Source organism: Lissotriton vulgaris, chromosome 10 (genome assembly GCF_964263255.1).
Source record: "Lissotriton vulgaris chromosome 10, aLisVul1.2, whole genome shotgun sequence".
In the NCBI taxonomy this organism is placed as follows: Eukaryota; Metazoa; Chordata; class Amphibia; order Caudata; family Salamandridae; genus Lissotriton; species Lissotriton vulgaris.
Genome location: NC_141698.1, coordinates 9,660,783 through 9,677,502, shown reverse-complemented (window position 1 = coordinate 9,677,502; position 16,720 = coordinate 9,660,783). Strand labels below are relative to the sequence as shown.

The window sequence follows — 16,720 nt, the reverse complement described above, 5'->3', positions numbered from 1 at the left end:
GTAATCATCTGTTCATAGCAGGTAGTGTTGTAGATTCACATGCACCCTCCCATCTCCCCGGTAGCATGTGTTCATTGCAGAAATCTTTTTCTCTCAATTCACATTGCACATCACACACTTTATTTACTATCCTACTCCATGTATAATGTAACATGCTGTGAAAATGCAATTTAATATGGAGTTGGTCCCTATGCACAACAAGAGAATGAGTCACACCTTATCCTGTGACTTGAGAGATTTCTCCTCACAAAAACAACTTGAAAACCTCTGAGGCCAAGGTTAGATGGTAGGAGTATCCTAAGTATGTGAATCTACAGCACTGCACTCTTTGACGAAATGCCTGTAAGGTAAGTAACTTCTTCCTTTTCATGCGATGAAAATGTACTCTAGGAAGACACTAGGACTGTTTAGCCTCTCTGGTAATAACCTTTCTTCTTTTTCCATTTATCAGCATGGTGACAGCCAGCATTCCTTTGGAGGAGATGTGCAGATGGTACCTCAGCCTGATGTAGCCGTATTGGGAGTGTTGCAGACCATGGTTACAAGTACTCCAGTTGAGCCGATTTCAGCCTCGCTGACGTCGACCCACAATCCTGTGGCTGGGGCACAACCTGAACTTGGTTCCACTGTTGGTTTCTCAGATTCCCCCATTCTGCACCCACCTGCCTCAGCTTTGTGCCCAGGTGGTGTGCAAGCTTCTTGGCAACAGTTGCAAAATCCCATGGCTGCCCCGGCAGGGGCTGAGCAGATATTGCACCATATTCCTCCTGCTCAGCAGCACCACCTCCTTTCGGGACCTCAAGACTCCTTATTGCAATCTGCTGGCCTTCACCAAGCACAGCCTATTCACAACCAACAGTCACTGGACTATGGTCAGTCCTCTACACTGCAGACATGCTACCAGCCTTCTCTACCCCAACATCAGGTTATTCTTCAGGCAACCACAGGAGATCTCTCTCAAAGAGACAATCCCCAAGAAGCCTTGACACAAGTCTCCTTGCAATCTCTTGAGCATCCTCAGTATGCCACACAGAATCTAGAACAAGCCTCTTACATGACACAGCCCCACCTGAATCAGATCTACTCAACACAGCATCAGATGCAGCAAATGTACTCTACACAGCAGCAGATGCAGCAAGGATATACCATGCAGCCTCCGGTGCAACAAATGTATCCTCAACCTACAATACAACAGAGTTACACCACTCAGCCAGTGATGCAACATGTCTATACCGCACAAAGTTCAGAGCAGCAAGCCTACACCACTGTGGCTCCTGTACTTCAAGCATACCACACCCAGCCACTGCTACAACAAGTTTACACCAGCCAGGCACAAGTACAGCAAAGCTACACTTCTCAGTCAATGGCTCAACAGGTGTATCCAACCCAGACTGCAGAGCAGAAGGCTTTTACTCCCCAGAATCCAATACAGCAAGGTATTTCTGTGCAGCCTACTGAGCAGCCACCTTTACACCAGTCCTATACCCAACCGTCACCACTGCAGCCAGCCTCATCCTCTCAGTTTCCAGAGCAGCAGCCTCCTGTTCATCAAGTGTACACCACCCAACCTCCAGAACAGCAAGCATATAGCACCCAGCCACTATCTAATCAGAGCTACACCAAGCAAATTACGGAGCAACTACCAGCACAACCAGCCTATCCTCATCAGTCGCCCATGCAACAGGTCTACAGCACGCAGCCAGCTGTTCATCAAGCCTACAGTCAGCCTCTATCCTTGCAGCAAACGACGACACAGAACACAGATCAGCAAAGTTGCACTTCACACCCACCCCTTCCACAAACCTACGCCGTGCAATCCACTGAGCAGCTAACAGTACAGCATGCTTATACACCACAGCCCCCTGTACAACCAGTTTACAGTGCACCTTCTGCAGAGAAGCCTCCAATACAGACCTACACCCAACAGCTGCCTGTGCAGCAAATTTACAACACGCAATCAATAGATCAGCCATCCATGCAGCAGGCTTATACCTCTCAGCCCTTTGCTCAACAAGTTTACAGCTCCCAATCAGCTGAGCAGCCTCCTGTGCAACAAACTTATTCAGCACCAGCTTCTCTAGAACAGCAGAGTTATCCCACTCAGCTACCAGTTCAGCAAGTTTACACAACACAGCCACCCCTGCAACAAGCATACACACCTCAGCCTTCCTTGCAGCAGAGTTATACCTCACAGACCTCAATACAGCAAACATACATGTCACAGCAAGCTCACAGCAAACATTCTACAGAGCAACTGCATTTGCAGCAAGCTTACACGGCAAATCCAATATTGCAACAAGCTAGTGCTCCAGTGCACCAAAGCTACACCGCACAGCCTGGAGATCTGCAAGCTCATGTTTCTCATACACTTGTGCAGCAAGACAGTGCCCCCAACACACAAGTACAGCAAACCTTTGTTCCACAGCCACTAGAGCAGCAAGCATGTGCAACACAGCCACAGGTGCAGCAGATTTGCACCACTCAGTCACAGGAGCAACAGCCTCCACCACTTCCACTTACAGAGCAGAATGTTTACATGCCGCAGAGCATTGGCCAGCAGCCACCAGTGCAGCCTACCTCTACTACACAGCCTGCAGAACTTACTTACATCAGTGAGCCACCAGCTAGGCAGGTTTACGCTGCTCAGCCTCCAGTTCAGCAAGTTTACACATTCCAAACCGAACAGCAAGATTATGTCATGCAGGCCCCTGAGCAACTGGCTTACTTCCCTCAACCTAAAGAGCAACAGGGGTTTACTCAGCAGCCAAAGGTTCAACAGAGTTGCACCCCAGAGCCCTCCGAGAATCAAGCTCCTGTACCGCAAAATTACAATGTGCTGCCATCGATGCAAAAAGGTTACATTACACAGCCTAATGAACACCAAGTCTTTACTACAAAGCAAGCCTACGCAGTGCCTACTCCAAGTGACTTGGCACAGCATACTACTCTGCAAGCACATTCAGTTTCTCTGCAACCAGCTGAGGAGCAGGCGTGTTCAGCCGAAGCGCAGCAAAGTAGGCCGATCTACTCTGACCATCAGACTGTTCATGCTCCATCTCAGGAGCAACATGCCTATTCTCTCCAACATGCCTTCACTGCTCAACCTTCAGAGCAACAGTCATATGCAGTACCACAGTCAGCTGCTCACCCACAACCAAATGGCAATGTGTTGGGACTGCAACAGCTTCCAGAGGGGCCTCTAATCACTCCAAGCGGGACTCAAAAAGTCATGGAAGGACAGCAGCAGACCACTTCCTTCCAAGTGCAGCTAGGCCATGTGTCCCAGCAGACTTTTGTCAGTAATCAGCCAGTGCTTAACTCAGCCCAAATATACCCTTTGTCGACCCAGCTCCATTCTTCTCAAGGGGTACAACCCAGTCAACAAGCGCATGGACCACATGACCTCATTCAGGCTGCTTATGTAGAGGCACTTGCCCTAGCTCCTCAGTCTGGGAGTCCCCTGCAACAGACTGGAGGCACCATTGACCCGGCTCTTGCTTACTCAACACAGTTGCAATCTGGGTCGGATCAGCAAGGCTTTTTAGCTCCACAGCCACCTGTCCAGGCATCTGAGCACCCCAGTACTGCTACACAGCCCAGCACCATTCAACAGGAGTACCTGACCTGTGCTTTGCAGCCTGGATCGCAAGCCTGCATCCAGGTGTCCTCTCTTTCACAGCCAGATACCTTCCACGACCCCAGTATGACTCCAAACCAGTTTGCTGTGCAGCAACTACTTACTCCAAGCATCCCGCCAGTGCTCTCCTCCTTCAGCTTACTGTCCTCGATGGTACCTGAGCCGAGCCACGATATGCAGCAGGTATTTAACAACCACAACATTTCCTAATCTGTCAATGTGAAGCACTGTATCTCTCATTGCATGTGATAAGGAGTTCCTCTTTAGGGTGTAGAATTAAACTGCTAGATATTCTGTGAGCGGCATCAGACGATGAAGACTTCCTACTTGGAAAAGTTTGGAACACCCAAAGCACTGCTCTCTGCTCGCTGTACTTGCATATACAGTTTCCATCTTCTGCTCCACTTGTGGTGTATCTGGTCTTTAGACTTGGCATTGCAAAAATCTGCACAGCAACGAGTTAAAGAATTAGAATGAAACTTGACCCCTGGCCATGTGTAGGCAGTGCCCTAACTTTTACAAATGTTCTCCAACCAGTCAATGACACCAACTGTAAGAATGCCAATTCAACCGCAGACCTCTTATAGCGGCTTGAAAAAAAGAGATGAGATCCTTACTGTGTTGTGCAATAGGGCCATTATTAAACAGCCAAATAAATTTAAGTCTGTCGTAGAATCTTTTCTGGTATTCATGAACATAGCATATCTCCGCCCCCAGCTGAGGGATTCCCAGGAAGCTTTCATTTAGTAACGTTTAGTCAGAAAAACCTTCTGTTTTAATTTTTTATTTTTATTTACATTTTAATGACCCTAAAATGCCATGAAGACTACAAGAGCTACCCATAGACCCAAGGAGGGTACGTAATAGTTCAGAACAACAAAGGTACGTCTAGGTATCATTTAACAAATTAGTCTGCAACAATTGAGAATTATCAGTTAGTCCAATCAAACAAACAAACATGTAAATACAAATATTAGGAGACCTAAATACTGTGCATCAATATTTTATATACAAAGTATAGATAAAAGGAATTACAGCAAGTCAAAATGTTGTTCTGGGAAAAGTGATCACAAGGTGCCAGTGGGGTGCAGTGATAAAAGGGAATAACGTTCTCATGGGTCAAGCATTAGACAATGAGAGATGGTCAGTTCTAGGGCTAATTCATTAAATAACTAATCCTAATGATAAAATGAAATTAGTAATTTATAATCAACAGCTCCTGACGGATCAGCCTCTTAATAAACTGTATTTATGCCTGCCACAGTCAACGTTTTGACCTTTAAAAGAATCTTAGAGGTTCATCATCAGGACGAAAATACTTTTTTAGAGCGTTTAGGGAGATCCCAATTGCTTTGCGAAAAGATGTCTGGGCGAGTAACCCTACTGGTCCTGGGTTCAGGGCAGCACATAGTGTCAACACTAAGTTTTTTTGATAGAGCAGATTGAATTAATTGATGCTGTAAAAAGGAACTGCCAAGTATGGCCACTTGGATTCATTCAAGCCTCTCTATCTTATTGGCTCTATTCTTTTGGCAAATCCGCAACCAGTCAAAGCTGTTGGAGTCCATGGTGTGCATATTTGATAACCTTCTGGCTCCCTCTAACATGCCTTCTTTCCCGAAGCATCCGAGGAGGACTCCAGTTGGGTAACTGCCAGCAAATCCATCTTGGATGTGTGCCTGTGTTGCTGGGCTCTGGGACATGACTCACTCATGCAGTAAGTGGGCCTTCGCGCACCCAAAGGCAATCAGTGGTAGGTTGAGATCTGCATCACTGAGCATAAGGGGCCAGGTTTGAATTACGGGTCTACCTCCCGGTCACTGTGCGGTTCTTGGCTGCAAGGTCAGTCTTGCGCGAAACCCTGTTCGTGCTCAAACTCTTCCAGTAAGTTGAAGTCAGAAATGCAGCATTAGAGCATAAAAGCCAAGCAGAGCTCATCTGTATCCTCCCACTTGAAGTCTGACGATTAGTCTCAAAGGTGTCCCTTGAAGGGTCCAGCCTCATTGGACTCAGAGCCAGTCCCATATTTGGTCCTGGAATCCACCAAATTTGACAGGCCTTCATCGATAGAAAAGTTTCAAGCTCCCTCTTACCCACCTTTGGGCCCCATAGAGCCACAAAGGCCCCCAGTTAGGATTCCACTGACGGTCCCTCTCTCAGTGGCGACTGCCCCTTAGGCCCTGTTCCCAAATCTTTATTTAAGCTGGATCCAACTTTCACTATAGCCTATGGGTCCACTCCAGTGCCCACTGTGCCTAGTCCGCCAGTGCTGAATACTGTTGCAACGCTGGTCTCTGAATCTGAACTGACATCAACCCATGCCAGGACTATTGCCTCAGAAAAGGGGTGGGAAACAGAGGCTCTTCAAAGGGTTTGACACACAATTCAAAAAGGGTGTTTCTGATAGATGCATCTACTTGTGGATTCCTCACCTTTTGAATATCACCCATGGGAAGCATTCCACTGAAACTTTTCTCTCCAGCTCTCCCAGGCGAGGACGTCTCAATACCAGTGCTCAACCCTCGACTCTGCATGACGTCATCTGAGCAATAAGTTCTCCTCACCGTGCTGACGTCAGTTCCCTTTTTTCCACGCCGTCGACGCAGAACTGTTTATCGTACGCTCTCTATATTGTTGGAGAATTTGTCCTTTTCTGTAGGTGCAACAATGTTGCAAGTGAAGATGTCTCCTCTGCGGAAGTTAGGATTCAAGCCCTGCAGGGTTTGCGGCAGTCAAATGTCCATCACCGACCGCACAATGATTGCCTTTGGTGCCTATTGTCTGCTCATGATGTCGAAGGCTATTCATCATGTCGTCGGATAAATCCGAAGGCTTCAAAAGAAAGGTAGGCAAAGCTTAACATGGCAAAAAAGCAGAAGAGATTTTGTCTTAGATTCATGCCTCGGTCGTAGTCTCTGTCTCCCCATACTTCAAGGTCGTCCAAGCAGAAGAAGTGGCGCCATTGTTCTCGATGTCGTATTTCCAAGGATGGTTTGCTGAGGTCAGTGCCCCTTGATCTGAAGACTCGTGAGGGAAGAGATGAGATATCGCCGACTCCATCTTCATGGGTGCCTCCGGCATCGTCTCTTGCTCCGACTGAACGCCCTCTGCTGGAGCCAGATTCGGATCTAGTGGTCCATCTGCCTTATTCGGCACCAGTGCAGCTCCAGGAGCAGGAGTATCCAGCGTTCCCGACTCCGTAATCAGATCCATCGGCCTTCTTAAATGCTATGTTTAGCATTTTTGCAAGGGCCCGACTCCATCTGGTGCACCGACTGGCCCCAGGTGTCTACTTTCATATTCTTTAGGAGGCCTCTAGCACGTTTCTAGTAGGTACCTTTTATGCCTTTCATGCCGTTGAATGGTGTTCTGGCCTCTGCGGGCTCCGAGACAACTAGCGCCGTTACAAGTAGGGCAAGAGTCTTTGACGCAAATTGATCCTTCATCGTCATTGTCTGGATCTGAACCAGTGCCATGTCGCTCAGAACCGATACCACCGCCCTCTAAGCAACCGCTGGCATAGTTGCCATAGTAACTGACGCTGCCTTTGGCGCTGCCGAAGATAAGATCTCGAAGAGGCTTAGTCTTTTGGAGGAAGAGCGGCATTTGTAGGAAAATCAGGATGTTGAAGGGGATGATATGTTGGTTTTGGATCCAGATTTTGAAGGACTGGAGGTGGCAAGTTGTCTGGATACCTCCCCAGAGTGGGAATTGCTTTCCCCAAAGGGTATTGTGCCACCTGAGGTCACATCTTATCACACTGTGTTCAGAAAGGCAACAGACATGTTAGAGGTGCCTCTACCTTCTGTGAAGTTAAAGTTGAACTTGTTGACTGAGGTGCTTCATTCTGTCTTATCATCTGAACCGCTGTTGCCACTTAATGAGGCTCTTACTGAACCTCTCCTTGGAATATGACAAAAGCTCTTGCCTTTGGCAGCTGTGTTGAGGTTGGTTGCCAGGAGGTAGAAGCCGGCCCCAGGAGGTCCAGTGTTTTTGTCGTCACACCCCACACCTGAAAGCTATTGAGTCAAGGCTTCTTGTTCCACCAAATTGTTGCCTGGCTATTTTCCAACAGCTCTGGCTGACAGGGATACTTGAATATTCCCCGTCGTCAAAGTGGGAGTCCCACGGTAAATAAAATAGCAATAACATACCAATAACAAATGTATGTAAATACATAACACATGAAATTGTAGTAGTAAATACATAATAAAGGCTCAAAAACCAATTCCTACATAGGAATACATGATGGAGAGAAAAAACACTTGTAACATATTCCTGTCATTATGTTAGTCCAAACTACAGCCAATCAGGCGCCAGCACCCTTCCAGAACCTTCTCAGAGCCCAGACCCTCAGATTTTCTACCGCACGTCGTGTGAAGGGAGTCTCCTTGAGCTCTGTTCAGTTTTCTTTACTTCTTCAAGTTTTCCAGTCTTCTCAACATGTCTTCAAGTAAGAAGTCTTTATTTAGGCCTTGCTCTTCTTGTGGGAAACTGTGTCTTTATTCTGAGGACCCCCACAAGAAGTGCATTTATTGCCTTTATCCCGACCATGAAGTTGGTAGCTGTAAGTTTTGCTGGACTTTCTCTACTAAAACCCTTAAGGACAGAGAAGGCCGTCTCCTCATTTGGCTCCAAGGTCTTAAGGATAAGAATTCAGCATTGTCAGATGCAGAAAGTTTGCAGTCTGGCCCTTCTCATGCAGCCTCCAAGCGTAGTAGTGTGCAGGATATGCCTTCACCCTTTCTAAAAATGAAGAAACTTTCCATGTCTGTGGCTCCTGCAGTGTCTTCACCACCTCCTACTACCGCTACGTCCACGAGACCTGGCTCTCAGGCGTCTTCTGCTGCCTCCCATCATGTTTCTGCTCCGAAACATGTCTCATCGTCGACGGGAGCATCGACGATCGTCCCGACGACGAAATCAGCCGTCTCCGGAGCGTCGACGGCGACAGTGATGACGACAGCCTGCGGATCGTCGACGACGGCTACGTCGACGTCGTCCATGTCGACTAAGGTATCACTCGGCTTCAAGACTGTCTCGTCTATGATACCTATTTCCTCGTGGTCGATAAAGAAATCTGCTTCGTCGTCAGCAAAGTCATCGTCGACGAAAGCTCACAAAAAGACTTCTTCGTTGACGGTCCCATTGACGAGGACTCCGTCGGCATCAACACCGTCGACATTGGCTTCATATTCCCCGAAGACTTTGTCGACGACCTTAACGTATACGATGGTCCCGTTGACGGCTGCTCCGTCGACAACGGATTGCTCTTCAACAACTTTGTCGACGCCTCTACCAGCGTCGTCGACAGTGATTCCTTCATCGTTTGCCTCATTACCTTTGGTGCCTTTGTCTTCCACTGGGTCTGGCTCTTCCAACGCCGACCCCTTGCACCATCGTCGTCAACGGCCAGTTGACCAACTATCTATTCCAGATCCACAGCCTCCCTCGCCCATGTTCGCCACGAGCTCTGAGCCGGATTCTGAATTTGATAATGATGTGGGTGATTCTTTCAGAGTGGCACGCAGTCCGTCAGATTTCATTATTAAGTGTCAGTATTACGGTGATGATGATGATAGCGGAGACCAGTACTCTCAGGCAGAAGAACGCTCTATACAAGTTCCTACTGCGACATTGCCATTGTCGCTCATCTCTAATCTCCAACATATGTTGGATGACTACAACCGGCGTTTTCCGCCTTCTCCGCAGGGTACGCCTGTGCCTCATGTGCCTGCGACTGCTCGGCTCCTGTCCCTGTTCGGTCACCTTTGCCACCATGCCTTCACCACAGGTCCAGACGTCAGTGAAGATCCACACTACTGTGTACCCCGTTGATGATGATGACATCGCTCCCGAACGGGAAGATGGTGAAGTCCATGATGATGATGATGATGATGACGGAGCCACCCAAATGGATGAGTGGGACGACTACCAAATACAGATGCCTTCCCCTCCCCCGGTAGAGCCCTCCGGTGGACATTGCGAGTTTCCATCAGCTGATGGATAGAGCGGCCCAACGTTTCAAATTGCCTAGGGTCCAGAGGGAGGACTGTTTCCTCTATGATTTTAAAAATCAGCCATTCAAACAAGTCCACACTATACCCATCATAGACTTTATATGGGCTGAAGGGGTGAAGCCCATGCAAACACCAAATTCACTGCCAGCTCAACTGCCTCGCCTTGAGAAAAAATACAAGGCGCCCGTAGGATCTCCAGCGTGCCTTGTCGCTCATCCAAAGCCCGACTCAGTGGTCACTTAAGCCGCACAACGTAATTCCCGTAATCCGGCATCGCCAATTTCAGCTCCTCCAGATAGAGAGGGTCGGCGCCTGGACGCTATTGGACGCAAGTTCTCCACTATGGCATCCATTACAGTGAGTGCGGCTAATGCTTTAACCATCTTAGGCCGCTACGACCACCAGATGTGGTCGGACTTGTCTGCCCTGGTGAACCTCATCCCTGACGCTTCCAAGGCTGAAGCTTTGCAAATCCTGCAGGACTGAGAGAGGACATCGGAGGAAATCATTGATTGTGCAGTTGACATTGCGTGTACTGGCTTTCGTCAGCTTGCTGGTGCAGCGGTCTTACGAAGGCAGGGCTGGTTAAGGTCCACCTCTTTCCGCCAAGAAGTTCAATCCAAGATCCTGGAAATGCCTTACGACGGTAAGTCGCTCTTTGGAGCGCACATAGACGAGGCTTTGCAGGCCATTAAAAAGGACACTGACACTGCTCGCTCCTTGGGGACTTTACAGTTTCGGAAGCAGCCATTTCGGGTTGCTCGCGGACGTGGCACCTCCTCAACTTTTCATGGAGGAAACTCTCAATACCGCTCTTACCAACAAGGTAACCAAAGTTACTCTTCCAACCAACAGCAGTCGTCAAAATCCTACAGGTAAAAATCCTCCTATAGAGGATCCACGCCCAAATGTCAATGACTTTTGTATCCCCCCAGCGTTGGAGGTCTAATCTCTCTGTTCTTTTCTCTGTGGTCCTCCATCACCTCGGACCGCTGGGTTCTGGACATTGTCAACAAGGGCCATGCTCTAGAGTTCATCAAGATTCCTCCTCCCACTCCACCGTCTGGCCAGCCTCCTCCCCACCTCAAGGAGCTTTTCCATCAAGTTCGTCTTCTAATTCAGAAACGTGCCTTCGAAGTGGTTCCCAAGTCTCAGAGAGGAAAGGGTTTCTATTCCCATTTTTTCCTAATACTCAAAAAGACAGAAGATTGGGGACCGATTCTGGATTTGCGAGCGCTCAACAGGTACCTCAAGAGCCAATCCTTCTGCATGCTTACACTGGTAGAGATCCTGCGTCTTCTCTCCATGGGCGACTTCATGACCACCATCGACCTACAGGATGCCTACTTCCATGTTCCAATTTTTCAAAAGCATCGGAAGTACTTGCGCTTCCAGGTGGGACGGAGGGACTTCCAGTTCAAGATGTTGCCTTTCGGCCTCTGATCTGACCCTCGTGTCTTCACGAAAGAATTAGCTCCAGTAGTGGCCTACCTGCGTCTCCGAGGTGTCCAAATCTTTCCATATCAGGACGACTGCCTCCTCAAGTCAGTCTCACAAAGAGCTGTGTCAACACACCCTTCTTTGTCAGGACGTGTTTCGATCTCTCGGCCATCAATGTCGACAAGTCTCAGGTCGAACTGGCTCAAAGCAGGAACTTTCTGGGAGCAACATTGGACACAGTGCTTTCGAAGGCATTCGTGTCCCAAGAGCGTTAACAAAAGATCCTTCGCTTGGTGTCTCTGATTCGGGCAAGACTGTCCGTTTCTGTCCGGATCTTGAAGTCATTTCTGGGGATGGCATCGTCTTGTATTGCACTGATCCCCAATTGCAGACTTCGGACTCGCCCCATTCGGGAGGAATTGGACGTACAGTGGCGACAGGTCTCCGGTTCTTTGAATGACCTCGTGAGTGTCACCGCTCGCATGAGATCAGCTCTCAAATGGTGGGCCCAACCGTCCAACCTTGCGATAGGAACTTCTTTCCTCTCCACCACTCCAGAACTCATGCTCACAACGGATGCCTCATTAGAAGGCTGGGGTGCTCACCTTCAAGGCCTTTCCATCAAAGGCAAATGGTCTCTGCTTTATCGTTCCTGGCACATCAACAGTCTGGAGCTGATGGCAATTTTTCTGGCACTCAAGTTGTTCCTTCCTGTGATTCAAGGGGAATCAGTGCTCATTCAGACGGACAATACCACCAGTATGCACTATGTCAACAAGCAGGGCGGAACCAGGTCTCCACTCTTGTCTCGGCTGGCTCAGTCGATCTGGGATTGGGCAATCCGTAATCGAGTTTCCCTGACGGCTTTGCATCTGCCGGGCGTCTCCAACATCCTAGAGGATTCCCTCAGCAGGTCCACGTCTTCAACCCACGAGTGGGAGTTACATCAACCAACTCTCGACCTCGTTTTTCAACGATGGGGTCGTCCGTCTCTGGATCTCTTTGCAACACCGTAGAACCGAAAATGCCCATCTTACGCAAGTTGGCATCCCCACCACGGGTCGTGCGTGAATGCCCTTTTGTTGAATTGGTGCGATCTATTCGCTTACGCTTTTCCTCCGATCACGTTTGTTCCTCATGTGCTGTGGAAGATGCTGAGGCAGCCCTGCCACATTCTCCTGATCGCTCCCAGATGGCCCCGTCAGGCATGGTTCTCGGAGTTGCTCCTTCTGTCCCAGTGCGAGCCCATCCTCCTTCATCCTCGACCGGACCTCCTGACGATGGACAAGGGTCAGACTTGCCATCCAAACCCCTCTTCTCTACAATTGTCGGCATGGAACCTGAGCACCTTGAATTTGCGCATTTAAATATCTCGCCGGAATGCCGAGACATTCTCGCTCAGGCCAGGGCTCAGTCTACCATTAAGACTTACAAACTTAAATGGAAGAGGTTTTGCCATTGGTGTGTGGGTACGAATATCCATCCTATCCATTCCACTCCGGAGCAGCTACTTCCGTTCTTTCTGGACCTGGCTCAATCCGGGCTTTCCCGTGCTACTTTGAGAGTTTTCTTGGCGGCAATCTCTAGTTTCCGGCAGGATGGCTCTTCCTCTTTCTGCTCTTCCAGAGTTATTCATCAGTTTTTCAAAGGACTGTTCCGGAAGTTTCCACCTCTTCGGCGTCCTCCTCCCACTTGGCATCTCAATGTCGTCTTAGCGCAACTAATGAAGGTGCCATTCGATCCTATCCATAGGGCGGCCTTAAAGTTTCTGACCTGGAAGGTAGTCCTCCTTCTTGCTCTGACATCTTGTCGCGTGAGTGATCTTCACGCTTTCACTGTTAAACCTCCTTTTCTTCAATTCAAACCTGACTGTGTGGTGCTTCGCACCAACCCAACTTTCCTGCCGAAAGTGCCTACGGATTTCCATCTAAACGAGCCTGTTTTCTTAAAGCCTTTCTTTGCCGATCCTCAATTTCCTGCAGAGCAACGTTTGCACTCTTTGGACATCAAACAATGCCTTAAATTTTACATCAGCAGGACTGCCCCTTTTCGCAGGTCCTATCAACTGTTCATTGCCTACGGACGCATGCGTAAGGGGCGCCCTGTTACCAAGCCAACTATTGCACGTTGGATTTCTTTAGCCATTGTCTTCTGCCATCAGCAGGCTGGCAAGCCTCTACAATATTCAATGAGGGCTCATTCCACCAGGGCGATGTCATCCTCTACTGCCCTGTTTGCTGGTGTGCCGCTTCATCAGATCTGCCGAGCAGCCACGTGGTCCAACCGGCACACGTTCACGAAGCACTACTGCTTGGATGCCATCAACGAGGCGGATACAGCAGTGGGACAGGCTGTCCTTCGTCATCTTTTTAACTAAGGTGAGCCTCTGTCTTCCCTCCTCCGCTATGGTTTTTTATGATTGCTATCAGTACTTACATGACTGTATTATTACTATCTCTTTGGTTTTCTCCATGCTGTTGCATAGCTATCGGACCTCTTCGGATGTTACTGCTCTCTATTCTATTCAAGCATGTGAATCTATGAAAGACACCCTAATACTGGAGAAGAACAATTGTTACTTACCTGTAAACAGGTGGTTCTCCAGTATTGGTGTCTTTCATAGATTCACATGCGACCCACCCTCCTCCCCTCAGAGGCTCGCTTCTCCTCATCGACTCTTTTGTCACTCTTGTGCTACGAAAATCTGAGGGTCTGAGCTCTGAGGAGAAGGTTCTGGAAGGGTGCTGGCGCCTGATTGGCTGTAGTGTGGACTAACATAATGACAGGAATATGTTACAAGTGTTTTTTCTCTCTCATGTATTCCTATGTAGGAATTGGTTTTACATACATGTTACTAGCAGCCCGTCCCGACCTTGTCCGGGAGCATTCAGGCTTCCTCTACCCCCGCCTGCCCCGACATTGGCAAGCAGCCCGTGCCCCCGCTTGCCCCGTCCCACGCCTGCCCCGACATTGCCTTTCCTCAGCCGATCTGTTTTCCCGCCTGGCCCGACCCCCGCCTGGCCTGAGTCAATGGAGGTTGGACAGTACCACCTGCAAAATGTTCCACCCGTCACCTTGTTAGTCCCCGACCCCCGCCTGCCCCGACATTGCCTTTCCTCAGCCGATCTGTGCTGTTGTAACTCCCCGTCCCCCGTCTGGCCCGTCACCCACCTGCCCCGACATTGTCCCCGGAGCCATACCTCAGCCGCCGCTCCTTAGTTCACCACTCCTCGCCGCTCTGCTCCTCGCCGCCTGTGTTGTTGTAACTCCCCGTCCCCCGCCAGGCCCGACACCCGCCTGCCCCGACATTGTCCCCAGAGCCTTACCTCAGCTGCTGCTCCTCAGTTCACCGCTCCTCGCCGCTCTGCTCCTCACCGCCTGTCCGCCGCCCCTCCTCCCCCGTGCCATGTCCGCCTCTCCGCTGCTCGCACCGCCGCTGGCCTGTCCGCTGCTCCTTCCCCGCACCATGTCCGCCGCTCCTCGGACGCCGCTCCTCCCAGTGCTCCTGACGTGAGCACGCACGTCGCGGCCGGCGCTACTTTGGAGGGACTACTTTTTTTTTTTAATATAAATTTTGTAAATAACGTTTATTTTTTAAATTTATATAGCATATATCCTTCTGCTTGCCCTGACGTTTTAAAACATGTATTGGATGTTTGGATTGGTGGTGTACTTTTCGAGTTTACCTGGCTCAAAGGACACAGTTCTCTCTTTATAATAGTAGTATAGATTGGTATGTTATTGCTATTTTATTTACCCTGGGACTCACACTTCGACGGGGATTATTCAAGCATGTGAATCTATGAAAGACACCAATACTGGAGAACCACCTGTTTACAGATAAGTAACAATTGTTTTTCTCCTCCGAAAGTATGGCCCTAAAATCAACATATGCTACATGTTTATTTGGGTGCTATGTTCATGCTTTAATGCACTCAGTAAGGGAGTTGTTCCGAAGTTGCCTGGGGATCTCCAGGGTCATTTTTTGGAACTCCTGAATGATAAAATAGCAGCTTGCCAGGGGATAGGCCCGTTTAGACATAGCTCACATGTTGGCAAGGGCTATGCGTCCTCTGTGGTCCTCTGTCGCCTGGACACCTCAGGGCAGCTGTTGCGCTTAATTAAACCCTTTTTCATTTTTCATTTTTTCACAACGAGACATGCCTGGTTGAGGGGGCTGCACTTCTTGCCAGATGTACAGGCAACATTGATGGATGTGCCCTTCGATGGATCACTGCCTCCCCCCAACAAGAGCTTTGTTCAGAAGAGCATCTACTGCTCCAGCAGGACGTGCAAACGCTGCTTCAGCAGTGCGCAATAGAATTGGTTCCAGAGCTGGAACGGGGTCAGGGATGTTATTCACAATACTTTCTGATTCCCAAAATGGATGGACATTTACAACCAATCTTCAAGCTCAGGATTTTGAGCCTGTTCCTCGAGAGGATTAAGGACATACAGGGTATGATTCCGCAGTTTCAGAACAGAACTTTGGTTCCAGTCCTGAAGATCTTGCCCCTGCTCGGTCTGTTGGTCAATCATGCATGCTGGCACTTGAGGGATCTTCAGTGCTGCCTCTGCAGACCATGGTTTCAGTACAATGGAGATCTCAAGGAGTTGGTCAAGATCTCCAGAGACACTGCATTTCAATGGTAGGGTTTGTCCGTCAATCTGTCCCAAAGGAAGCCATTTCACCATCCACCTCCGGTGGCCACAGTAATAACTGATGCCTCCTCTCAAGGGTAGGCTGAACATCTGAAGGGTCTGGTTTTTAAAGGTCTTTGTCTCCAGAGGAAAGATTGTTGCATATCAATCTTTTGGAATTGCGTACTATGTCTGGCTCTCAAGGCCTTTTGCCGTTGGTCAGTTCAAGCCTAATAAAAACTACTACCTCAATGTGGTAATTTAACAAATAGGTAGGAGTAGGGTTGTGCCTTCTCTGCAGAAAAGCTCTGCGATTATGGTCCTAGGCTCAGGACCATCAGATTTGCATATTAGAAAATCACTTGGCTAGAGTACTGAATGTGGGTGCATACAGTCTATCAGCATTAATCAACTGATCACGAGTGGGGTCTCTACCCAGAAGTGGTTCAGCACATTCTTGGGATGTGGGGGACCTGTTAGACCTGTTTGCCACTCATGAGAACACCCCCTCCCCGTCATTCTGCAGGCTCCAGTATCCGATGCAGAGCACTTTGGGGGACGCATTTCAATTGGACTGGAGCTCTTAGCTGCTTTACGCTTTCCCCCCACACCCTTGATTTCTCTGGTTCTGAGGAAGATTTGCCAAGACCAGGCCCAAGTCATGTAGCCACGATTGTCAGTGAAAGGTGCAGTACACAGACCTTTTTTACCTCTCATTGTGCCCTCTGCTCAGTCTCCCTCTTAAGGCACACCTCCTCTTGCTGTCGCTGGGGCAGGTTCTACACCCCCCAACTCCAGAGCCTGCACCTTCCAGCCTGGAGTTTGAACGGGGAAACCTGAGTTCCTTCTCTCTCCCACCGAATGTGGTGGATGGGAGACATCCTTTACATTGCATACGACACATCGCATGCCATTACAACGTGGCTGTTACAACAACCTCGTTGTTACATCGCAAATAATTACAACGCAAGTCGTTACAACG

At 49.0% G+C, this 16,720-nt stretch overlaps 1 protein-coding gene across 3 annotated transcripts in view; it reads left to right on the top strand.

The window, feature by feature from the left end:
• WNK3 (WNK lysine deficient protein kinase 3) overlaps nt 1-16,720 on the top strand; it is a 794,746-nt gene that overhangs the window by 437,193 nt on the left and 340,833 nt on the right. For all 3 annotated transcript variants that reach the window (XM_086940176.1, XM_086940174.1, XM_086940175.1), the window contains exon 10: nt 452-3,820. In XM_086940176.1, the coding sequence (XP_086796302.1) occupies nt 452-3,820 (3,369 nt within the window). The remainder of the gene's footprint in view (nt 1-451; nt 3,821-16,720) is intronic.